This window comes from Hyla sarda, chromosome 1, assembly GCF_029499605.1.
Source record: "Hyla sarda isolate aHylSar1 chromosome 1, aHylSar1.hap1, whole genome shotgun sequence".
NCBI lineage: Eukaryota > Metazoa > Chordata > Amphibia > Anura > Hylidae > Hyla > Hyla sarda.
The window spans coordinates 274,703,583-274,728,892 of record NC_079189.1 but is presented as its reverse complement, the minus strand read 5'-3'; the positions used below and the strand labels follow the sequence as shown (position 1 = coordinate 274,728,892).

General features: G+C 45.0%; 1 protein-coding gene across 4 annotated transcripts in view; it reads right to left on the bottom strand.

Annotated features, from left to right (window-relative positions):
• Window positions 1-25,310, bottom strand: part of MBD3 (methyl-CpG binding domain protein 3) — a 106,758-nt gene that overhangs the window by 18,170 nt on the left and 63,278 nt on the right. For all 4 annotated transcript variants that reach the window (XM_056572526.1, XM_056572516.1, XM_056572540.1 and 1 more), the window contains 3 exons: window positions 10,343-10,480; window positions 10,168-10,258; window positions 9,551-9,728 (listed from right to left, as the gene is read on the bottom strand). In XM_056572526.1, the coding sequence (XP_056428501.1) occupies window positions 9,551-9,728; window positions 10,168-10,258; window positions 10,343-10,480 (407 nt within the window). The remainder of the gene's footprint in view (window positions 1-9,550; window positions 9,729-10,167; window positions 10,259-10,342; window positions 10,481-25,310) is intronic.

Sequence of the window (25,310 nt, the reverse complement as noted above, 5' to 3'; positions counted from 1 at the left end):
TGTCCTTCTCCCACTGTCTTCTTCTCCACTCCGGGCAGGCTCCGGCCTAGTACGCTGCATAGACGCCTCTACGCCGTGACGTCAGGTGTGTCACTGCGCAGCGGCGTCTATGCAGCGTACTAGGCCGGAGCCTGCCCGGAGTGGAGAAGATGACCGCCGGAGAAGAAGGACAGCCCGGACCGGACCACCCTCCACCCGGAACGCCCCCGGACACTACATGAACGATGGATGGATGGCCCGGACCACCCTGACAGGTAGGGGAGAGAAGCGGGTGGTGGCGGCGGCGGCCTATGGCCCCGCAAAAGCCACTGCAGATCATTGATTTAAAGCGCCCGCTGTAAATCAATTATCTGCAGCGGTGTCGCAGGGGGGTTAAATAGCCGATAACTTATACCGGAATATCGGTATAAATTATCGGCTATCGGCCCTAACCTGCACCGATTATCGGTATCGGCCCTAAAAAAACGATATCGGTCAATCCCTACTGGACAGTCAACGGCTGCCCGGCAATACTGGGAGTCGTTTTGCAACAGCTGGAGGCTCCATTTTGAAAACAGTGGCGTACCAGAAGTTTTTCATTTTTATTGGGGAGGGGGGCTGTGTAGGGGTATGTGTATATGTAGTGTTTTTTACTTTTTATTTTATTTTGTGTTAGTGTAGTGTAGTGTAGTGTTTTTAGGGTACAGTCACACGGGTGGGGGATTACAGCGAGTTTCCCGCTGAGAGTTTGACCTGCCGCGCAAAATTTGCTGCATTGCAAATTTGCAGCCTGATACTCACTGTAAGCCCCCTGCCCATGTGAATGTATCCTGTACATTGAGTTCGCAAAAAGACAATGTTTCCCAACAAGTGTGCCTCCAGTTGTTGCAAAACCACAACTCCCAAACATTCTCAGGCATGCTGGAAGTAGTAGTTCGGCAACATCTCTAGAGCCAGATGTTGCCGAACTACAACTCCCAGCATGCTTGGAGTTGTAGTTTTGCAACATCTGGAGGACTACAGTTTGCAGACCACTAATACAGTGGTTGGTTCCCAATCAGTGCCCTTCCAGATGTTGCAAAACTACAACTCCCAGTATGCCCAAACTGTCCAGGCATGCTGGGAGTTGTAGTTCTGCAACATCTGAAGGGCCAGATGTTACAGAACTACAACTCCCAGCATGCCTGGACAGTAAGGGAATGCTGAGGATGTGTAGTTTTGCAACATCTGGAAGGGCACAGTGGTCTCCAAACTGTGGACCTCCAGATGTTGCAAAACTACAACTCCCAGCATGCCCAGACGCCAAGGGCTGTCTGTGCATGCTGGGAGTTGTAGTATACAGGGTCCCAATACAGCAATGCATGTCACTTTATGGCGACGTGCATTGCTGTAAAGGGCCCGACCGCGGCTGAAGTTCCACTCACCTGTCGCCGCCGCCATCTTCATCGCCGGGATCCGGGTCTTCAGGGACGAGGTAAGTACCGGGGCCGGTCCCCAGCACTCCCCCGCCGCATCCTCCGGTCTTCCTCCCCGGACTTCCAGGGGCCGGGCAGGACGGGAGGAAGTAACCGTGCCCCCCCCCCCCCCCCCCTGCAATTGGTCGGTTAACTAACCAAAGAATTGCAGGGGATCGGAGGAGGTGGCAGGCTTGCCACCTCGCTCCTAGTCTTCAGCATGGTCTCAGCATGGTCTCAGCCGGGATCATGCAAAATTACCGGGCGGTCGGGTCCCAGAGACGCGATCAGCCCGGTATCGCCGCAGATCGCAAGGGCGATTTCCCTTGCGATTTGCGGCGATCGCCGACATGGGGGCCTACATGGCCCCCCTCGGCGTTTGCCCTGGATGCCTGCTGAAGGATTTCAGCAGGCATCCGGTTCCGATCTCTGCCCGGCGAGGGACGTCATTGGTCCTTAAGGCCCAGGGTGCCATGACATGCCAGGAAGTCATTGGTCCTTAAGAGGTTAAAGGGGTACTCTGGTGGGAAAAAAAATTCTAATCAACTGGTGTCTGAAAGATTTGTAAATTACTTCTATTATAAAAATCTTAATCCTTCCAGTACTTATAAGCTGCTGTATGCTCCAGAGGAAGTTTAGTAGTTCTTTTCAGTCTGACCAAATTGCTCTCTGCCGACACCTCTGTCCACGTCAGGAACTGTCCGAAGCAGTAGAGGTTTGTTATAGGGATTTTCTCCTACTCTGGACAGTTCCTGACAGACAGAGAAGGCAGCAGAGAGCACTGTGGTCAGACAAAAGAACAGCTCAACTTCCTATGTAGTATACTTAGCTGATAAGTACTGCAAGATAAAAACATTTTAATAGAAGTTATTTACAAATCTGGCAACAGTTGATTAAAAAAAAATTATAATAAAAAAAAAATAATGTTCTTCACCAAAGGCCAAAATGGGCTGTGTCCTTAAGTGGTAAAGCATATGCTAGGGATTTTAGTTTTACGAAAAACAATTACCGGCAAGAGTAATTCATGTTTTCCCTTTTGCCCTCGACAGCACACATGGGGGGAGATTTATCAAAACCTGTGCAGAGGAAAAGTTGACCAGTTGCCCATAGCAACCAATCAGATTGCTTCTTTTATTTTGCAGAGGCCTTGTTAAAAATGAAAGAAGCGAGCTGATTGGTTGCTATGGGCAACTGGGCAACTTTTCCTCTGCACAGGTTTTGATAAATCTCCCCTATGGAGTGTAGACTAGACTAGCTAGGAAGGGGTGCTACAGCCTAAAGAACTTTCCTACCAAAGAAAAGACCTTCATCTGCCATGAGATTAAATGGGCACTGTCAGATACAAAGACTTATGTTGTACATCTTGGCAAAACATGAGCCTTTCTTATATGCTTCATAAGAAAAAGTAATTTTCTTTTTAGAGTAATCATGGCTTATAAAATGATTGTTTTGTCCAAGCTGAAGCACAGGCATGAACAAAGTCCAGTAAGTGAGGGTGGGCTAGCAGTCCTCTATACCCTCCCCTGTCCTATCAGACAGTAAAAAGAGAACAGAGGAGTGCTAGCCCGCCCTCACTTACTGGACTTTGTCCATGTCTGTGCTTCAGCTTCCATAAAAAGGAAATAAAACTTTCTTATGAAGTACTGGACTTTGACGTCACTAGACACAGCTAAGGCCTCAGTCAGTAGAATAGTGTTATTTATTGGAGATTTTGCACAGATTCAGCTTTGGGCCCAATTTTTGCAAATGGATTTTATCTTAAATCATGAGCCCAGGGCTCAAGTGCTGGTTATAATGGATTGTGTTCTCTTGCTTTTATGCGGGGCACGCAACAGGAGAGTGTGCTGTCCCTGCAGCTGTTTGCAGTGGAGCCCCTGGCTATACTTAAACACAGATCAGCGGTACATTGGTGGAGGGGCGCATTGGACTTAATGCTGTTGACAAGATTTTGTATATGCATAAACTGGGGATACAGGTGTGGAAAGCCACCAAACAAGTCCATACATTCACAGATGGACCATGTGACCTTCCATTGTGGCATCACCCTCATTTCTCTCACCTAATGGGTTCTCCTGATTCTTAATTTTGGAATTTTGGAGTGAGGCGGGGTTCATTCTCTGGGTCACATGTATGTCGACAATACCATGCGCTTCTTTCTGCAAGTGCAATCAGAATTTGGAGTCCCTAGCTACCTGCAATTGCATCATGCCCTACATGGACAGTGTTCAGCTTATCTGCTCATAGGGGTCCTCCGTTCACAGGGTCCTGGGGGATCATGCCCATCCTTTATAACGATCTCATCAAGGCCAAGATATCTAGGACTTTGTTGCCAGCGGAGCAGCATTGAAAAGATCATGTTCCTAACATCCGCTGAGGAATTGGTGGAGGTAATAGCTTCCCATATGTTAGTGCCCCAGCAGCTAACAACAAACTGATTAAATAATAGATAATTAATTACTGTTATTATGCCTATTCGATTGCACAGAATGGGGAGATAAGCCTCAGATGCTTGCTATAGGTGCTATGCATCTTTGGCAGACTTTTGGCATTCGATTTGGGCTTGCCCATACAGTGGGGATCAAATGTTTGGGCACCCCAGGTAAAAATTTGTATTAATGTGCATAAAGAAGCAACGGAAAGATAGAAAATTCTCCAAAAGGCATCAAATTACAGATTAGACATTCTTATAATATGTCAACAAAAAGTTAGATTTTATTTCCATCACACTTTCAAAATAACAGAAAACAAAAATGGCGTCTGCAAATGTTTTGCAAAGATGTACAACATAAAGAGTTTTCGAATCTCACAGCGCTCATTTAAAAAGAGTACCTATCATCAACTAAACTGTCCCTAATAACCCCCCCCCCCCCATCTGTCCCTGACTGACTATCCTGGTCTTTATTTTTACCTAAAACTGTATACCATCCGAAGCCAGCCTGCCAGGGCACACTTCCGCCCTTCCTTTTCACACAGAGTGTGTGTGTGTGTGTGTATGTATATAATATATATATATATATATATATATATATATATATATATATATATATATATATATATATATATATATATATATATATATACACACACACACACTATTACTATCTATATATATCTATATATATCTATATATATCTATATATATCTATGCATACGCCCTGCATCCCGAGTCCTTAAGGACGTGGGGAGTATGCATACACCCGTGGGAATTCCGGTCCCCGCCGCTAGCCGGTTGGGGACCGGACCGGGATGCCTGCTGAAATCATTAAGATCCCCCCCCCCACCATGTCGGCGATCGCAGAGAATCGCATGTGGGGGGGTGGATGAAAGTTAAAGTAAACTGATCTTTACTGTGGCAACCACTAGGAAGGCCAAACTGCAACTCCCAGCATGCCCAGACAGCCAAAGGCTGTCTGGGCATGCTGGGAGTTGTAGTTTTGCAACATCTGGAGGGTCACTGTTACAGTAGTGCCCAAACGGTAGCCCTCCAGATGTTGCCAAACAACAACTCTCAGCATGCCTAGACTGCCCTGTCCCTTCAGATTTTGCAATTTTCATGAAATTGTTGAAAATTGCTGCTCTACTTTGAAGCCCTCTAATTCTTTCAAAAAGCAAAAATATGTCCATTTTATGATGCCAACATAAAGTGGACGTATTTTATTAGTGAATACATTTTTTTTTAATTGGGAAGATCCATTTTCCTTACAAGTAGAGAGCTTCAAAGTTAGAAAAATGCTAAATTTTCATGAGATTTTTGGATTTTTCACCAAAAGGATGCAAGTAACGCCTAAAATTTACCAAAATAAAGAATATGTCACGAAAAAACAATCTCAGAAGCAGAATATTCAGTAAAAGCGTTTTCGAGTTAATTCGTAAAGTGACGGTGGTCAGAATTGCGAAAAAGGGCTCAGTCCTTAAAGGAAATCTGTCATCAGAATCACCCGCACTAAACCTGTTACACAGGCTTGTAGTGCGGGTGATCCTGATTAAAACGCTCCTTACCTGGTTAAAAATGGTTCAGCCGTTCTTCAGATTTCTATATTTTTAGTTTTCTGTTATTCCCTGGCTTGGGACTCAGTGGGAGGTCTTATCTGGGACTCTGCCACACGTCCTAGCTGGGCGGAGCTGCCGCCCGGCTCATGAATATTCATGAACTTATCCTCCTGGTCTAATTCTTCTTTCTCGGTCTGGTGTGGAGGGCCGCGCATGCGCCGCGTTCCGTACACCCGGAAGCGGCGTTCTCCCCCTGGCTTCACTCAAGCTGCGGCCCTATACAAGTAAGAAGACGGGCTGCATAAGTGAAAAGCCGGGGGTGGGAGGAAGGGAGGGACGGAGGGTGTATTTATTCACAAACAGACCGAGAAAGAAGAATTAGACCAGGAGGATAAGTTCATGAATATTCATGAGCCGGGCGGCAGCTCCGCCCAGCTAGAATGACGTGTGGCCGAGTCCCAGATGATAACACCTCCCACTGAGTCCCAAGCCAGGGAATAACAGAAAACTAAAAATATAGATATCTTAAGAAGCGCTGAACCATTTTTAACCAGGTAAGAAGCGTTTTAATCAGGATCACCCGCACTACAAGCCTGTGTAACAGGTTTAGTGCGGGTGATTCTGATGACAGATTTCCTTTAAGGTGAAAAAGGTCTGAGTCCTTAAGGGGTTAATAATGCTAGGTCTAAAATTCTTATCTAAACCCTCCTGTTAAAAAATAAAATAAAAAAATGTTATATTTTTGCAATGTTAGGGGCCTCAAGCACATTGATTGAAGAAACAAATCTATAAAATGCTTTCCACGTTCTAAGATTAATCTGAGTAAACTTTCTCACGACTAGCCACAAGGGTAGTAATCATTTGGTCCGAAAGCCCCATGCAAAAGGATGTCCCTCTGAACAGCCAGGCCATCAAGAGATGAGTTGGTTTAGGGAATCTGGAAGAACCCAAGGGGGCGCCACTGACATCTATAGTAGCCATGAGAACTACAGGATTCTAACCCACAGCTATCACGCCCCCTCCCGTAGGCTTGCATTGAGGGGCGGAGCGTGACGTCACACACCGCCGGCCCTGTGGTCGCCGGTAATCAGACCCGGAGCTAACACGCTCCGGGGACTGATTACAAATGGGGTGCCAAGTGCAAGATCACGGGGGGTCCCCAGCGGCGGGACTCCCACGATAAGGCATCTCATCCCCTATCCTTTGGATAGGGGATAAGATGTCTAAGCACAAGAGAACCCCTTTAAGATTGTGAGAGCCCTTCAGATGGAGGGCAATAAGGAAATACATTGCCAACCTGAGAGAAACCTCTCCTAGCCTTATCAGAGAGACACCCTGTCCCTGACTAAGGCAATCTTTGGCTGAGGAAGGAAGGAAAGCTGGTGTCTGGAATCTAGATCTATTCCCAAAAAGGGTACAAATCTGACTGGGAACACACTGGGATTTCTCCACATTCACCTCCAGACCCATTTTTTTAAGAAAATGGCTTGCACCTGCAGAACCTGTTCTATTATTAGGAGCTCCTCTGATCAAGAAATAGTCTAGATACAGGACTATTACAATATCTCGCTCCCTTATGTGGGCCATCACCTCCGCCATGAGTTTTGTAAATGCCCAAGGATAGACCAAAGGGCTCGAAACTGTTGGTGAGGTAAAGAGTTGTCAACAAATACCGCCACCCTGAGAAATTTCTGGCCATTCTGCAAAATCGGAACATAGGTGTCCTGAAGATCCAGGGTGACCATGAAACAATTCCTGCTCAGGTTCAGGACCGCTGACTGAATCATCTCCATCCTGAAATTTTCCTAAACAAGGTAGCGTTTCTTATCAGAAACCGGGTCGAGTAGCCCTCTCTTTGATCAGCCTGCAGCTAGAACGCCACCAGCCCCCTCAGCAGCTATGAAGCCTGCAATGTAACAACAGAGATGACAGGATCCAGCAGTGTCTACCACTTAACGGAGATGCTGCCCGTAGGGAGTGAGAGGGTCAGTAGAAGAGCTCACAACTGCCTCTCTGAAGAGGACTTAGGCTGTGTTCACCCCACATTTTGTAACTACGGTTCCCGTATACGGCTGGGAGGAGGGGGGGGGGGGCTTAATCACGGCACCTGCACTCAGCCGTATTTGGGAACCGTATTTAATGCATGTCTATGAGCCGACCGGAGTGAACCGCAGCCTCCGGTCGGCTTCCTTTTCGGCCGTATGCGGTTTCCAGACTGCAGGCAAAAACGTGGTCGATCGCGTTTTTGCCTACGGTCGGGAAACCGCATGCGGCCGAAAACAAAGCCGACCGGAGGCTGCGGTTCACTCTGGTCGGCTCATAGATTAAGCCCCGCCCCCTCCTCCCAGCCGTATACGAGAACCGTAATTACAAAACGTGGTGTGAACCCAGCCTTGCACCGCTAAAGTACACCGTAAGTGCAATCAATGCCCAGGGTCCCCACAGTCCACCCTCATACATGCTGCCTCTGGAACTATCCCGTCCCTCCGCAGGACATGAAAAAGAACTGGTGAAAAGGGGTCTGGATCCATCCTTATATGCAAATTCAGTTCCTTTTCCTGTTTTCTGTCCTGTGGGTGAGGAGGCGACCTCTCCATTGTTGCTGTCGTGGGTGAAGCGGAAAAATCCTTCTTTGTGAGCCCTGCATATGGGAATTGAATCACTGCATTCCTTGTGAACCAAGGGATTTGAAGTGTGAAATTCCATGGGTCTGACCATGTAAGGTCAGAGGGCACAGAGAGCTCCGAAGACCAGGCGACACACGGGCCGTTGCAGTCCCTGGCCTGTGACACCTTCTTAGGGGTGGCACATCTGAGCTGGAGTCGCTAGAGTTAGCTGAGGATGAAAGGAGAGATGTGGGGTCCTCATCATCCTTACTAGCAGACTCTATATCTGAGGCAAAATACTCATATGCCTCTAACAAATACAGGTGTTGAGACATTGGCCCTCATTTACTATTGCAAACCTGACATGTTTTCTCAGATTGTACGCCAGTTTCTGTCGCAGTGCGCCCGAAATTCTGTCTGCGACAGATTTTGCGCCAGAATTGAAAAAACCATGACTCTCCATTTTGCTAAGAAATCCCCAAAAAGGGGCGTGGCTGCTGGGGAAAGGGGCGTGGTCTCCAAAAAGGGGCATGTTCCCGACAGTATCACAAAAACCCAACATTTTTCCACATAAAATGTGGTGGATTTCAGCTGAGGAAAACCAGACAGATCAGACAGACAGATGTGTAAAAAAAATAAAAGCAAAGTGTAGGGAAAGTGGAAAATGTAGGGAAACCTTAGTAAATACAGTGGAAAATTAATTGTAGGGAATTAAAACCCACAAAGAAACCTACACTCCACGCTTCAACACGTGTACAATAGTAACAACAGGGGATGACAGGAAAGGGAAAGGTTTTTTTTTTTTTTAACAGGGTGACCGGAAAGGGGCGATTACTGGTGACACAGAGGGTGACAATTTCCGGACGGCTGACCTACAGTTACTACTGCCAGTCAGCACGCCACAACGCCAACAGGAAAAGTGACTGGAGGCGACAAATGGGCATCGGTCTCTGGTGACAGGGGCGCCTGAATTACAGTAAAAACTGCTAATCAGACCACCACAGGGAACAAGAGGCGATGGGTCACAGGACGGGTGGGGGATGCATTTTGGGGTGATGGCAAGGGGGTGATGAAGGGGTTGGTGTGGTGTTTTTTTTTTTTTCACACTTTTGCTGATCTGTCAAGATACCGGCAGATCAGCCTGCAGGTCTCATCACAAGATCTAACAGGCTGCAGGTCAGAGCTGTGCTATGGGACACAGTACGGCTTGGCAACGCGATCTGCGCTCTGATTGGTCAGTCAGTCAAAGCAGGGATCGCTACTGTGTCACTGTGCAGTACCAGACAGTGAAGGCGTTCATGCAGCCAGGACAGATGCATATATCCAGCATATCAGCAGCTTGGACTGACAGTTAAGACTAGCTTATGAAATGTACGTCTTTGTAGACTGGAGCTGTGGGTAACCCTGATGGCAGGTGTGGGGACTTGTTGCATAAGGGAGGAATAGCCATGCCTGCAGCAACTTCTATTCAGGTTTTACATTTTTTAACAATCCTGATGGTATACAGATATATCCATCTACCTTATGTCCTCATCCGTCACCATAAATGCTTTGCACAGTGGCTGAGAAGTGTTAAGCCAGACTCCAGGGTTCTTTTCCACTGCAGCAGACAACTGTCCAGTGATTGGCATAGTGCTTGTATGTAGGGCACTTGCAATAGCAGAGAGTAGCGTTTCATCAGTACATCCCGGGCCAACACCTAGGAACAAAAGTAGTGTCAGAAACACAATAGTTTAAAAAAAAAACTAGCAGAATCTCTAAACATTAAACATAGGAAGCTCCCTGCAAGGCTTTAAATTAAAGATTAAAGGGAACCTGACATCAGATTTTACCATTAATGACACGTGGCAACACGTTATGTATGGCAATTTTCCTCCTTACCATGCATGGTAGACACTCCTGCCAACAAATATGAACTTTGAAAGATGTCCCCCGCTGGCCTGTTAGTAGTCCCCTGGGCGAGGAGCCACCATCTAGTCCTGTCTGCTCTGGTTTTAATCATGCTCAGTTAGCATGATTGACAGCCTGTGTTGCTGCTCTACTCCCCAAGCAGACAGAGCAGAGCAGGCTGTCAATCATCTGATGTCAAGTTTCCTTTAAAGGAATAAATATAAAAATTACTAGAGAAAAGAACTTACCTTGCAACCCTTTTGGCAATTCCATAGTTTTCACAAGCTCCTCTGCTATGTCAAAAGCATTTAAACCACTCAGTTTCTTTTCCCAAAAAAGCTGTTTTGATAATTAACAAGTACAAGATTAGTACTGGGATATACTACTGGGAAGACGTATCACATACATTTTACAAGGAGTTACCTGACGTGGCTGGTCTACTGCTTTCTGGGGATCACTTTTTACTTTGTTGGTAGGATGGTTAGTCACTTTGGTGACTGGCTGCTTGAAGATAGAGGCAGTCTGTCGAACTGGAAGTGCTGTGTTTAGATCAGGCTTTCCCTACAACGGAATACATACAAACTGATATAGTAGAATCATACAGTGCATCCACTCAAACACCACCTCTGTGACTGAGCTCCTCTTTGAGAGGTCAACCATTTGTCAAGGGACTATGACTGCAAAACACTTCTTGCAGGACTCATCTACCAAAGAAACAAATCTAACATACAAGATCCTATGGCCATGAGGTCTGCCAATGGGAAACAATTGGGCTGTCCTCATGAAATTCATCAAATTCTAGTTATTTCAGATGAGGGTACACTACAGTATTAAACACATTTTTTCTAGTTAGGATTCACACGAGTTACATTTTTTACTTAAGGTTATGAAAAAAACAAACAAAAAAAAAACACAACATACATGAAGACTCAAGCACAACTGTCATGAATATTGTACCCCCCCGGACTAATAACATGATAGTATAGATGATGACACTTGTAATGCAGCTATAACTTTGGCTTCTCTTTATCAGCAGGAAAATAGTTTTATCGTGCGGTCAGCAACAGTCAGATAGGTGTGGCCGGAGGTTTGTAATGCCCCGCCTCCGCCACGCCTATCCCCTGTAAGTGAGTGCTGGGACCACCGTGTGATTGGCTAACAGGTCCCCACTTTCTATGTTCATGATGTGCGGGCTGGCGTGACTCCACTGAGCCTATACATATTATATGCACCTTTATGTTATATGAAATACAGTGCCTGTACTCCTCTTCTTTCTTCTCCTGGTGCCGGAGACGCGCTGCTTCTTTCACTAGAGGCACAGAGCTCGCTCCCTGCCTCTAGCACTGCACAGGCACACCGAGCTGGTGGCAGACAAGTGAGCGCTTTCTCTCTGCCTCTAGTGAAAGCAGAAGCAGTGCGTCTCCAGCACCAGGAGAAGAGGAGTACAGGCACTGTATATCATAAAAGGTGCACATTATATGTATAGGCTCAGTGGAGTCACGCCGGTCCGTACAACATGGAAATCAATGGTGGGGTCCTGTGCATTAATCACACAGTGGTCCCAGCACTCACTTACAGGGGATAGGCGTGGCGGAGGCGGGGCATTACAAACCCCCGGCCAAGCCTATCCGACTGTTGCTGACCGCACAAAAAAACTATTTTCCTGCTGATAAAGTGTGATAAATAGCAGCCAAAAGGTATAGCTGCATTACACGTATCATCTATACTATCATGGTATTAGTCTGGGGTACAATATCCATGACAGTTGCGCTTTAAGCCTATTAATCTATTGTATAAATATAGGTTTACGTTCCTTAACATAGATAAGTAAAGAAATGCATTAAAACCTCCTGAAAAGACCATGGCCCAGACTTAAACTCAGAAATTGGAGAGATTTTTCCACAGCAACAAGTCACAGCTCAGCTAACAAGCTCTGGTAAAGTGAAAGCTGAGCTGTGATTGGTTGCTATAGGAAAATCACTCCACTTTTCCTCTCAGTTTGATAAATCTGGGCCCATCTCCCTGTCCAGAACAGATTATGTAATCATTTTTAGTTTAAACCATATATTCTGCGAGGTTTCCCTGTATTACTGTCGGGGAATATCTTTGACACTAGGGCCTAAATATGTAGCAGACATCTACCTAAGGTCTCTATTTTGTCAGAAGATATAATATAACTCCATTATGAATTATTATTTATGGTCAACAATATAAAAAATGTTTACGACCATTATGAATTGCCATAATACAAGCAATGCAATTCACCGTATCTGGCCCGACTATTTTCCCAGATATGAGTTCTCAAAAGTAGTGGTAGAAGTATCTTGCAAAATAATAAAAATTATTTGCAGGTTTATTGGTTATAAAAGATTAACATAAGAGTATATAAACACAATGATATAAATGAAGATATATAAAGAATATCTCTGACACAATGTCAGATATGAATCAATAATACATTAATACGTTTAGTTAGTATCAAACAGTCTCAGAAGTTGGTTTGTTCAGATATATTGGTATTACTCTCAAAAGAGAACCTCACATTAACCTCCCTGGCGGTATGATTATGCCAGGAAATTTGTACCAAAAGTGGTATAACTTTTTGAATGGAAGTTTGGCGTTATGTATTGTACCTACCCATTTTATGCCCACCGCCCATTTAACATCCCCCCCCCCCCCCTTGTCACATTCCCCCCCTCCATGTCACATCCCCCCCCCCTTGTCACATTCCCCGTCACATTCTTCCCCTCCCCCCAATGTCACATTCCGCCCATGTCACATTCTTCCTCCCTCCATGTCACAATCCCCCCGCTTATTACACCCCCCCCCCCCCCTTATCACATTCCCCCTTGTTACATTCCCCCCCTCCATGTCACATTCCCCCTTGTTCGGCAGCAACACACACTAGGTTTGAAATCTACCCGGCAAACCTAGTGTATTTGCTGCTGAACGAGTCCTTTCCCCTTCAGCCAATCACTGGCTTGACATGTGACACCACTGCATCCAGTGATTGGCTGAAAAAGGGAAAGGTCCTACAAGGTGAATAATGGAGAGGACACCCTGGACCACAACAGCATCTGCAGGGAGTAGGCGAGTCTTTTACACTTAGCTCAGTGTTTTTCTAGCAGGGTGCCTCCAGCTGTTGTGAAACTATACTCCCAGCATGCCTGGACAGCCTTTGGCTGTTCGGGCATGCTGAGAGTTTTAGTTTTGCAACAACTGGGAGGTGCCCTGGTTGGGAAACACTGACTAAGTATTTAGATTTGTCTTTACCTGCTCTGGCCTTTAGTCATAAGCAGTCATCCGACAAGAGAGGACTATGGGAAAATATTTTCTCCCTCACTCTTCATGGCTCCACCCTTTCAGGTAGCTTCTAGGAACTTGGGATGCTTTTTTTGATGGGATCTGTGATGCCTCCGTCTCCCACCACATGCTTTTAGCTTGTATATAACGTCATCAAATGATGACTGGGTGGGTGTGAGTATGGAGATTAGTGTCTAATCACATGATCTGACAGCTAAACATTAATTTACTCTAACAGCTATACAGATCAAAATGTCATGTGACTATATTATGGCCGCTATAATCACTTTAATCAGTAAACACCCTTGTCTTTCTAACCCAATACAATACCATGGATTACTTTCTCAGCCATCTCAAGTAGATGACAAGTCTGGGGAACGAGCAGGCCAGTCCATAGCATCAATGCCTTCCTCTTGCAGGAACTGCTGACACACTCCAGCCACATGAGGAATAGCATTGTCTTACATTAGGAGGAACCCAGGGCCAACTGCACCAGCATATGGAGGATCTCCTCTCATCTCTGGCAAGCACATGGAGCGCTGTGCGGCCCTCCCAAAGAAATGCTACCGTTTGAGTGGACACATGAACATTTGTGGCCTGCTGGAGGTCATTTTGCAGGGCTCTGGCAGTGGTCCTCCTTGCACAAAGGCGGAGGTAACGGTACTGCTGCTTGATTGTTGCCCTCCCACAGCCTCCTCCACATCTCCTGATGTACTGGCCTGTCTCCTGGTAGCACCTCCATGCTCTGGACACTACGCTGACAGACACAGCAAACCTTCTTGCCACAGCTCGCTTTGATGTGCCATCCTGGATGAGCTGCACTTCCTGAGCCACATGTGTGGGCAAGACACCCCCAATAAAGGAGTGGTTCTGCAGGTGGTGACCACAGACCACTTCTCAGTTTCTATGCTTCCAGCCTGATGATTTGGTCACTTGAATGCTGGCGGTGCCTTCACTCTAGTGGTAGCATGAGATGGGGTGTCTCATGCTACCACTAGAGCGAAAGCACCGCCAGCATTCAAAAGTGACCAAATCATCAGGCAGGAAGCATAGAAACTGAGAAGTGGTCTGTGGTCACCACCTGCAGAACCACTCCTTTATTGGGAGTGTCTTGCTAATTGGCTATAATTTCCACCTGTTGTCTGTTATGCACAACAGCATGTGAAATTGATTGTCAATCAGTGTTGCTTCCTGAGTGGACAGTGTGATTTCACAGAAGTTTGACTGACTTGGATTTACGTTGTGTAAGTGTTTCCTTTATATTTTTGAGTAGTGTACTATTCACAATAGGCCAAATTCAAGTGTTACACACACACACACACACACACACACACACGTATCCGAACTAGAAGTTAAGTCACACTTAGTATGCCTAAGCTATATAAATCAGTACTTTAGTCAGTACTATAGTATAACATGATAATATAGCAATACTAAGATACAAAATTACTAAAAAAAAAAAGAATAGAAATATATCTAACATACTCAATACCTACACATTCCAATGTAAGTGTGTACAGAGCAGACCACCCCCATTGGAGTCTCAAAATCATAGACAATGAGGGACATTTATCACTGTTGCTTTTCAGTCATTTGTTTTTGCTTATGTATGACATGTGTATCCTATTATTACAGGGGGTTGATAAATTTAGCTCACATTAAGCAAAAAAAAAAAAAAAAAAAAAAAAAAAAAAAAAAAAAACACTTGGGAATACCATTTTTTAGCACACAAAAGAAAAAAAATGTATTTGTTTTTAACATTTTTTTTTACCACTTTTTCCCCCCCCTAAATGTACTAACAAATGTTTTGTGTTTTTTTTTCTTCTTGTTTCAGATCTGTTTATGCAGAGGACTACTTTGGATACAGTGGACTATGATGACCAACATTTTTATTAAATATTAATAAAATGGTTAACAAGGGCTTGTGGGAGAGTGTTTTTTTTTTTTTTTTTAAATACGTTTTTTTTAAACATGGTTTTTACTTTACAGTGGTGATTCCTAACCAGTGTGCCGGTCGGTATTGCCCAGGGTGCTGCGCGCTCCAGTGGCAAAAAGTTTTTTTTTTTTTTAATATTTTACATACTCCCCTGCCTGCTTGGACACATATTAGTCCTGCTGTGTCCATGCATCATCACCTATGTCATGGACACTCTTCCTTGATTGACAGCTGTGAGCGCAGGGCTCACAGCTGGAGGAAAAATCCTCACACTGTCAGCTTGTGTCCTGCTACTGTCAGTGAGGACAAGCTGGGAGTTGAAGTTTTGCTAATGCTAGGGGAGATGTGAGCAGACGGCATACTGAGGGAGGGGGCAGAGACCTGCACAGTGAGGCCACGCCCCCTCAATTTGAGAGGAATTCAGACTAGTGAGCTAAATTAAAAGTGTAAAAAAATAAATAAATAAATGTGCTAGACACATACAAATTAGATGTACATGGTCAGGATTAGGTACTTAATGATATATTAAAAAAAATGTTTTGTGTTGGATCTGATGGGTACGCTGTAAAGACCAAGGCCCATTTTTCAAATCTGACCTGTCCCACTTCATATAGCAATAACTTCGGGATGCTTTAAATGGGCACTGTTAGATTCAAAAACTTTCTATATGTTTTACATCTTGGCTTTGTCCAAGCTGAAGCACAGGCATGGACAATGTCCAGTAAGAGAGGGTGGGCTAGCAGTCCTCTATGCTCTCTCCTGTCTGATAGGATAGGAGAGAGCACAGAGGAGTGCTATCAGACAGGAGAGCGAGCACAGAGGAATACTATTAGACAGAAGAAAGAGCACAGCCGAGTGCTAGCCCACCCTCACTTACTGGACTTTGTACATGCCTGTGCTTCAGCTTGGACAAAGCCATGATTTCTACAAAAAGGAAATAAAATTTTCTTATGAAGTATATTAGAAAAGTAATGTTTTGTCAAGATGTACAACATAAAAACCTTTTGCATCTGATAGTGCCCATTTAAAGGACATCTGCAGCAAAAGACAACTTATCCCCTATCCAGTAGTATCTGATCGCAGGGGGGGGGGGGGGGGGGGGGTTCAGACCGCTGGGACCCCCCACGATTTTTGGGCCCCGACTGTCAACGGTATGCCCCCTTCACATTAAGTTCTATGGAAGTGGCACAAACCCTGCCTCCCTGCCTCTCCCATAGAGATACATGGTGGTGGCGGGTTGGCCACAACATCACGCTGCTGCCGGCACACCTCCTGCACAGGAGAACAGCGGCAGAGCCATGGCTCCATGTAGGAGATCACAGGGGTCCCAGCGTTCAGACCCCCCATGATCAAACACTTATTCCCTTTCCTGTGGACAGGGGATAAGTTGTATTTAGATGCAGATGTCCTTTAACTTATCCAAGTAATTCTGAGACTGATTTTTGGGGCAAGGGGCAACCCACTGTAGAGGTACCCGAAGAAGGGCTTACCTTTGCTTTCCTAGGGACCTTGGCTCTGGCATTGAGCCTGGACCAGGCATTATCAATAGAGTGCAGAGCACACAGATCAACAGAGTTTAAAAAACAAAACTGCTTTGATCTGTATGAGGAATCTAGTGCCATGATCATAGCAGACACTCACTGCTCTGAAGAGAGTGCAGCTCCTACGCTCGATTCAAAACCGCTTAAGGATTCATACAGGTAAGCCCTTGGTCCTTAATCCCTTAAGCCCCTTAAGGACGCAGGGCATATCTGTACGCCCTGAGTCCGCTCCCTTTCTATAATGCGGGGCCACCCATAGCGGGTCGGGCCTGGCCTCTAACAATGGCTGGGATCCGTGGCTAATAGTGCCCATTAGACATGGCGTTCAAAGTTGATCGCTGCGTCTAAAGTAAAGAACTGCCGGTTAGCTCAGTGGGCTGTTGGGGAACGCTGCGGCAAAATCGCGGCGTCCCGAACAGCTGGCAGACACAAGGAGGGCCCTTACCTGCCTCATCCGAATGATTGCTCAGTGCCTGAGATCCAGGCATGAGCAGTCAAGCAGCAGAATCATTGATTAAAGGGAACCAATCATCACTTTTTACCCCCTGTAACTATTAAAAACACGTCCTAGAGCATGTAACCATTGTTCCTACCATGTTTCTGTAGTGCATGGCAATGAATGAAAAGCTCCGAAAATCAACTTATAAAATGTCCCGCGCTGTATGATAATTTTTGTAAGTAGTCCATTGGGCGGTGCTGCATTCCTATTTAGTCACCGTGGCCAGAGCTGAAATCACGCCCCTCCCGTCCTAATCACTCCTACATGGGCGTGATTAACAGCCCGGCAGCAGTGGAATCAGCCTCGTCTTCCCTGTCAGCTCGTGCAGTTACAGAAGCAAGGAGGGAGAGTCTACAGACTGCTGGAGTGCCGCTGGGTCCTAGTGCCAGCCAGATACATACACTCACCTGCTGTCCGTGGAGAGCATAACATCTAGAGATCGGCGAGGGACACATAGGACACATTGTACTTCAATCCTCCTGTCTTCTTAGGTAGATTACTAAATGTTAGGTGTATGTATTAAATTATGTTATACACTGAAAAGAGTGTGTGTGTGTGTGTGTGTGTGTGGGGGTTAATCTGATGATCACTAGTGCTGATAATCAATGAAGGGGGGGGGGGCAGAGATGGAGTGATTAGTGGGAGTACTAGTTATCCACTGGGGGAGGGGCAGTTTTATGGATTTATTGTTCCATAAAACTACAACTCCCAGCATGCCCGAAAAGCCAAAGTCATGCATGCTGAGAGTTGTAGTTTTGCAACAGCTGGAGATACACTGGTTGGGAAACACTGGCTTATCTCTTTAGGTAGCGTCACTCAGTCAGGGTTGCTATGTTATAGAAGTTGCTCAACTAGAACTCCCAGCATGCCAGGACAAGCTTTGGCTTTCCGGGCATGCTGGGAGTTATAGTATTGCAACTTCTATAACATAGTGACCCTGACTGCAGACCCTGACTGCTGACTCGCGCTCCCTTCTGTAACTGCACGAGCTGACAGGGAAGACGAGGCTGATTCCACTGCGGCCGGGCTGTTAATCACGCCCATGTAGGCGTGTTTAGGACGGGAGGGGCGTGATTTCAGCTCTGGCCACAGTGACTAAATAGGAATGCAGCACCGCCCAATGGACTACTTACAGAAATTAACATACAGTGCGGGACATTTTATAAGTTGATTTTCGTAGCTTTTCATTCATTGCCATGCACTACAGAAACATGGTAGGAACAATGGTTACATGCTCTAGGACGTGTTTTTAATAGTTACAGGGGGTAAAAAGTGATGATTGGTTCCCTTTAAGGTTATCCTACAAGATAAAGATTGATTTAAAAGATCAGTGTGTGCAGTGTTATATTTTCAAAGATCATTTAACTCTTTCCCTTATAAAAGTTTGAATCACAACCCCCCCTTTTCCCATAAAAAAAAAAAGTGTAAAAAATAAAGATGTGGTATGCGGAGATTATAAAAATATATTGTTAAACCGCACTGTCCGTCAATAGCATGCGCGAAAAAAAAATTATTTTTTTGGTCACTTTTTATATCATGAAAAAATTTATAGGGGTCAGAAGATGACAATTTTTAACTTATTCATTTTCCTGCATGTAGTTATGATTTTTTCCAAAAGTACGACAAAATCAAACCTATATAAGTAGGGTATCATTTTAATCGTATGGACCTACAGAATAAAGTAGTGTCATTTTTACCGAAAAATGTACTGCGCAGAAACTGAAGCCTCCCAAAGTTACAAAATGGCGTTTTCTCTGTTGTCGCACAATGATTTTTTTCCCCGTTACGCCATAGATTTTTTTGCAATTTCGTATTTTCCACCTCACATTCTAAAAATCAGAACACTTTCAATTTTGCACCTACAGACCCATATGGGTGCTTATTTTTTTGCACCGCCAATTGTACTTTGTAATCAATCTTTTCACCACAAAATCTACAGCAAAAGCAGGGGAAAAAAAGTATTTGTGGGACAAAATTTGAAGAAAAAAAAAAAAGCAATTTTTTTTTTACTTTTGGGGTCTTCAAATTCTTCACAGTGACCTTTTAGGTAAAAATGACACCATATCTTCATTCTTTAGGTCATATAGCTTGTATGGTTACAAGGATACACAATTCATGTACCGTATATACTCGAGTATAAGCCGAGTTTTTCAGCACGATTTTTCGTGCTGAAAACACCCCCCCCTCGGCTTATACTCGAGAAGAGGCGCTCCCGGTGAAGATAGCAGCCCGGAACAACTATCCCACCGGACGACCTCCTCACCGGACAGTCCTGCAGCACCGGACCAGGGCCGAGCGGAGGTGAGTACTGTACAGAACTAAAGGGGGTGAGAGGGGGCTGGATGATGTCGAAGGCCGCAGTGGTCTTCAACCTGCGGACCTCCAGAGGTTTCAAAACTACAACTCCCAGCAAGCCCGGACAGCCGATGGCTGCCCGGGCTTGCTGGGAGTTGTAGTTTTGAAACCTCTGGAGGTCCGCAGGTTGAAGACCACTGAGGGCGGATGATGACAAGAGGATGATGAAGGGGGGGTGTGGGATGATGACAAGGGGATGATGAAGGGGGGTGGGGATGATGACAAGGCGATGATGAAGGGGGGGTGTGGGATGATGACAAGGGGATGATGAAGGGGGGGGGGGATGATGACAAGGGGATGATGAAGGGGGGGGGGATGATGACAAGGGGATGATGACAAGTGATGATGATGAGGGTCTGGATGATGACAGGGTGATAATGATGAGGATGTTAATGACGGGGGTCTGGATGATGACAGGGGGGGATGATGTATTTCCCACCCTAGGCTTATACTCGAGTCAATAACTTTTCCTGGGATTTTGGGGTGAAATTATGGGCCTCGGCTTATACTCGGGTCGGCTTACACTCGAGTATATACGGTAGGTTTTATTTTACCGCTTTAAAAAAATTATAACTACATGCACCAAAATTTGTACTGTGGGGGGGATAAAGGTATTTATCATAAGTGGGAGAACTTGCATAATTGGGGACTGACTACTGACTAGAGGCCTGTAACTTTCATCATAGGTATACTTCAACCATGAGAGAAAAAAAATCCATAAAATCTAAATTGTCAGATTTTTTAAGAATTTATTAGCAAATTGTGGTGCAAATAAGTATTTGGTCAATAACAAAAGTTCATCTCAATACTTTGTTATATACTCTTTGCTGGCAATTAGAGATAAGCGAACTTACAGCGATTCGATTCGTCACGAGCTTCTCAGCTCGGCAGTTGCTTACTTTAGTCTGCATAAGTTAGTTCAGCTTTCAGGTGCTCTGGTGGGCTGGAAAAGGTGGATTAAGTCCTAGGAGACTCTCTCCTAGGACTGTATCCACCTTTTCCAGCCCACCGGAGCACCTGAAAGCTGGACTAATTTATGCAGGATAAGTCATCAACTGCCGAGCCGAGAAGTTTGTGAAAAATCGAATCACTAAGTTTGCTCATCTCTATTGGCAATGATAGAGGTCAAACATTTTCTGTAAGTCTTCACAAGGTTTTCACACACTGTTGCTGGTATTTTGGCCCATTCCTCCATGCAGATCTCTTCTAGCGCAGTGATGTTTTGGGGTTGTCGCTGGGCAACACTGACTTTCAACTCCCTCCAAAGGTTTTCTATGGGGTTGAAATCTGGAGACTGGCTAGGCCACTCCAGGACCTTGAAATGCTTCTAACGAAGCCACTCCTTCGTTGCCCGGGCTGTGTTTGGGATCATTGTCATGCTGAAAGACTCAGCCATGTTTCATCTTCAATGCCCTTGCTGATAGGTTTTCACTCAAAACCTCACGCTACATTTCGCTTAACTCAGTTAATCCTATTGGCTGCCCACATACATATTGCCTCTAAATGGAAATCCCCTGTCCTTTCGCTACCTATGGTGATCTCCCGTGTTAACAATATTATGGTCATGGAACGATTGAACGCCTTAAGATTTGATACCATGCAGGGGTTTGAGAAGATATGGGACCCTTGGCTTTCCTCTCCTCATGCCCCTGACATGTCCTACTATTTTACTCTATGATTTTGTCTATAAACAGGACCCTCCGCACCCATAGGACCGGTCTCTCCCATTATTAATGTTACCTTTACTCCTTTTAGATGACCTGCAGCTCATTTCAAACCCTAGTGTCTCTTCCTATCACCCTTATCCGCCCCTCCTCATGTGTCATTAACCGGACTAATACTAGTTCTAGTTGTGTTACATGGCACCCAGCCTGCTTCTGTCCATACTGCATCTTTGACGTGCCTTAGTTGATGATTTGTTGTTGATTATGCCTTTTCAACCAAGCGCCTGCACGCGCAGTGCAAGGTTTATGTACTTTTCTCTTTTTGACACTAAAATCTCACGCTACATGGCCCCATTCATTCTTTCCCTTTACACAGATCAGTCGTCCTGGTCCCTTTGCTGGAAAACAGCCCCAAAGCATGATGTTTCCACTCCCATGCTTCACAGTAGGTATGTGGATCTTTGGATGCAACTCAGCATTCTTTCTCCTCCAAACACGACAAGTTGAGTTTTTTACCAAAAAGCTCTACTTTGGTTTCATCTGACCATATGCCATTCTCCCAATCCTCTTCTGGATCATCCAAATGCTCTCTAGCAAACTTCAGATGGGGCCGGACATGTACTAGCTTAAGCAGGGGGACACGTCGGGCACCATATGATTTGAGTCCCTGGTGGCGTAGTGTTACTGATGGTAGCCTTTGTTACTTTGGTCCCAGCTCTCTGCAGGTCATTCACATTTGTTGTGGTTCTGGGATTTTTGCTCCCCTTTCTTGCGATCATTTTGACACCACAGGTTGAGATCTTGCGTGGAGCCCCAGATTGAGGGAGATTATAAGTGGTCTTGTATGTCTTCCATTTTATAATAATTGCTCCCACAGTTGATTTCTTCAAACCAAGCTGCTTGATTCAGTCTTGCCTGGTGAAGGTCTACAAATTTGTTTCTGGTGTCATTCGACAGCTCTTTGGTCTTGGAGTTTGGAGTGTGACTGTTTGAGGTTGTGGACAGGTGTCTTTTATAATGATAAGTTTTAACAGATGCCATTAATACAGGTAACAAGAGAAGGACAGAGGAGACTCTTAAAGAAGAAGTTACAGTTCTGTGAGGGCCAGAAATCTTGCTTGTTTGTAGGTGACCAAATACTTTTTTCCACCATAATTTGCAAATAAGTTCTTTAAAGATCAGACAATGATTTTATGTATTTATTTTCTCATTAGGTCTCATAGTTGAGAGAGGCCTGTGAATTTCATCATAGGTATACCTCATCTTTTTAAGTGGTAAAAGTTGCACAATTGGTCCCCAGTCTCCCCTGCTGTATGTGTACAATTGTCATCTTCTGACCCCTATAACTTTTATTTTTCCATATTCAGGGATTTATGAGAGCTAATTTTTTGCGCCGTGATCTGAAGTTTTTATCGGTACAGTTTGTTTTTATGGAACTCTGATTGCTTTTTATACATTTTTTATGGTATACAAAGTGAGCAAAAATACGCAATTTTGGACTTTGGATTTTTTTTACGTGTATGCCATTAACCGTCCAGTTTAACTAACATTTTATAGTTATTTATAGTTAGGACATTTACGCACGCGACGATACCACAGGTTTATTTTTATTTATGTTTTAATGTGAAAAGGGGGCGATTCAAAATTTCAAACTTATTACTGAAGGGGTTAAATCACATTTTTTAACTTTTTTGTTTTTTACACACACACACACACACACACACACACACTTTTAGTCCCCATAGGAGACTATTATATGCAAATCTCTGCTTGCATACACAGATCATTGCTATGCCATAGCACTGCATAGATCAGTGCTATCGGTGCTCTGCTGCTCCAGCCTGGCTTGGAGCAATAGAACACGGATCAGACAGACAGGAGCAAGGTAAGCACCCTCCCACAATCCTCTCAGCTGTTCAGGATGCAGTGATTTCACCACGCCGGTCCCGAACAGTCAGCTGAGCTAACCGGCAACTGTTTCTCTCTCTCTTGTACGCCCTTTGTCCTTAACAGGTTAATATTTCCCTTTAAGGTCTGCATTAGGACAGATTTATATGCATTTTTTTTACTGATCTGCACTAGACTGTGATACATTTAAAAACAGTACTGCAGATGGGTGGGTCTGCATGGTTGGCCATGGTATGTGAAGGTTAATCTGTACAGAAGCACTTCTAAATTTGCTGGAGTATAGGGTGTGAAATATGCTGGAGTATTGATTGTGAAATTGTCACAGTGGATTCCTAGCATTTCAATATTGCATCTTAAAGGAGTAGTCCAGTAGTGAACAACTTAACCCCTATCCTAAGGATAGGGGATAAGTTGCAGATCGCGGGGGGGGGGGGGGTCCGACCGCTGGGGCCCCACGCAATCTCCTGTACAGGGCCCCGATAGCCCGTGGGAAGGGGGCGTGTCGACCGCCGCACAAAGCGGCGGCCGACACGCCCCCTCAATACAACTCTATGGCAGAGCCGGAGAGCTGCCTTCGGCAATCTCCGGCTCTGCCATAGCGATGTATTGAGGGGGAGTGTCGTGCCGCTTCGTGCGGTGGTCGACACCCGCTTTCTGGACGGAGAGCCTGGCCCCCATACAGAGAGATCACAGGGGGCCCCAGCGGTCGGACCCCCTGCGATCTCAAACTTATCCCCTATCCTTAGGATAGGGGATACGTTTTTCACCACTGGACTACCCCTTTAAAAGGAAATTTGTCACCAGTGTCACTTGCACTAACCAGGCAGTGCAGGTGACACTAATGACAATAGTACTTACCTTATCCCGGTCCATGGCGGGGGATCTCCTGTAATCTCCTCAGTTAACTCCAGTTCCAAGAACCAGCTTGGGTCACGGGCGGCGCTTAATGATGTCATCGCTGCTGTTTCCAGAACCCAGCAGAGCGCAGCAGTAGTAATGTCACTAAGCTCTGCCCATGCCCCAAGCCACTGCTGCTCTGCTGGGTCCCAGGTCCAGCAGTGATTAAGTCATTCAGCTCCACCTGTGCCCGGAGCTGGAGCTAATGGAGGAGATTACAGGAGATCCCCGTCACGGACCAGGGCAAGGCAAGTACCGTTGTCATCAGTGTCACCTGCACCACCTGTCAGTACCGACAAGTTAGTGTAGGTGACACTGGTAACAGATTTCCTTTCAGATCTGAACAGGACTGAGATTAGTGAGTTTTTCCCTGTTAGCATTTAAAATGAAATAAAAATGATTAGTGTAACCCCTTAAGGACACAGCCCATTAGGACATTAAAGGGGAACTCCGGTGGAAACAAGTAGAAAACATATGTATTCAAATCAACTGGTGCCTGAAAGTTAAACAGATTTGTAAATGACTTCTATTAAAAAAAAAATCTTAATCCTTCCAGTACTTCTTAGCTGCTGTATAACATTGCTAGCTGCTGACACCCTTGTCCGTGTCAGGAACTGTCCAGATTAGAATCATATCCCCATAGAAAACCTCTCCTGCTCTGGACAGTTCCTGACAGAAGTGTCAGTAGAGAGCACTGTTGTCAGACAAAAGAGCGTCACAAATTTCTATGTAGTTTATCTGCAGTATACAGCAGCTGATAAGTACTAGAAGGGTTAAGATTTTTAAATAGAAGTGATTTACAAATCTGTTTAACTTTCTTGCACCAGTTAATTTGAAATCCATAACACTTATTTCTATTCACAGACCCATATTTGGGATTTTTTTTGCGCAATCAGTTGCACTTTGTAATGACGTCACTCATTTTACCCTAAAAAGTATGGGGTTTTGTTTTGACGCTGTACACTTTAATGTAATAATAACATGTTACCATTATTCTCTGGGTCAATACAATTAAAATGAAACCCATGGTTACATACATGTGGCCTGAAAGTGTGTGAGGTGGAGTGATCTCTCTGTACACTGGCCCACATTTATAATTGTAGTGTAAGTGAAGCATTTTTTTACAACTTTTGTGTACTGGTAATGTGCAGGAGCACCACATTTATTAAATGGTCAAAGAGCATTTGATAAATTTTGTGCAGGTCACATTTTCTGAAATTTCTTTCTTCACATACACCAAAAAGCTACACCATGTCTGGGCTGGTGTAGTTTTAGAGACTTTTCAGTG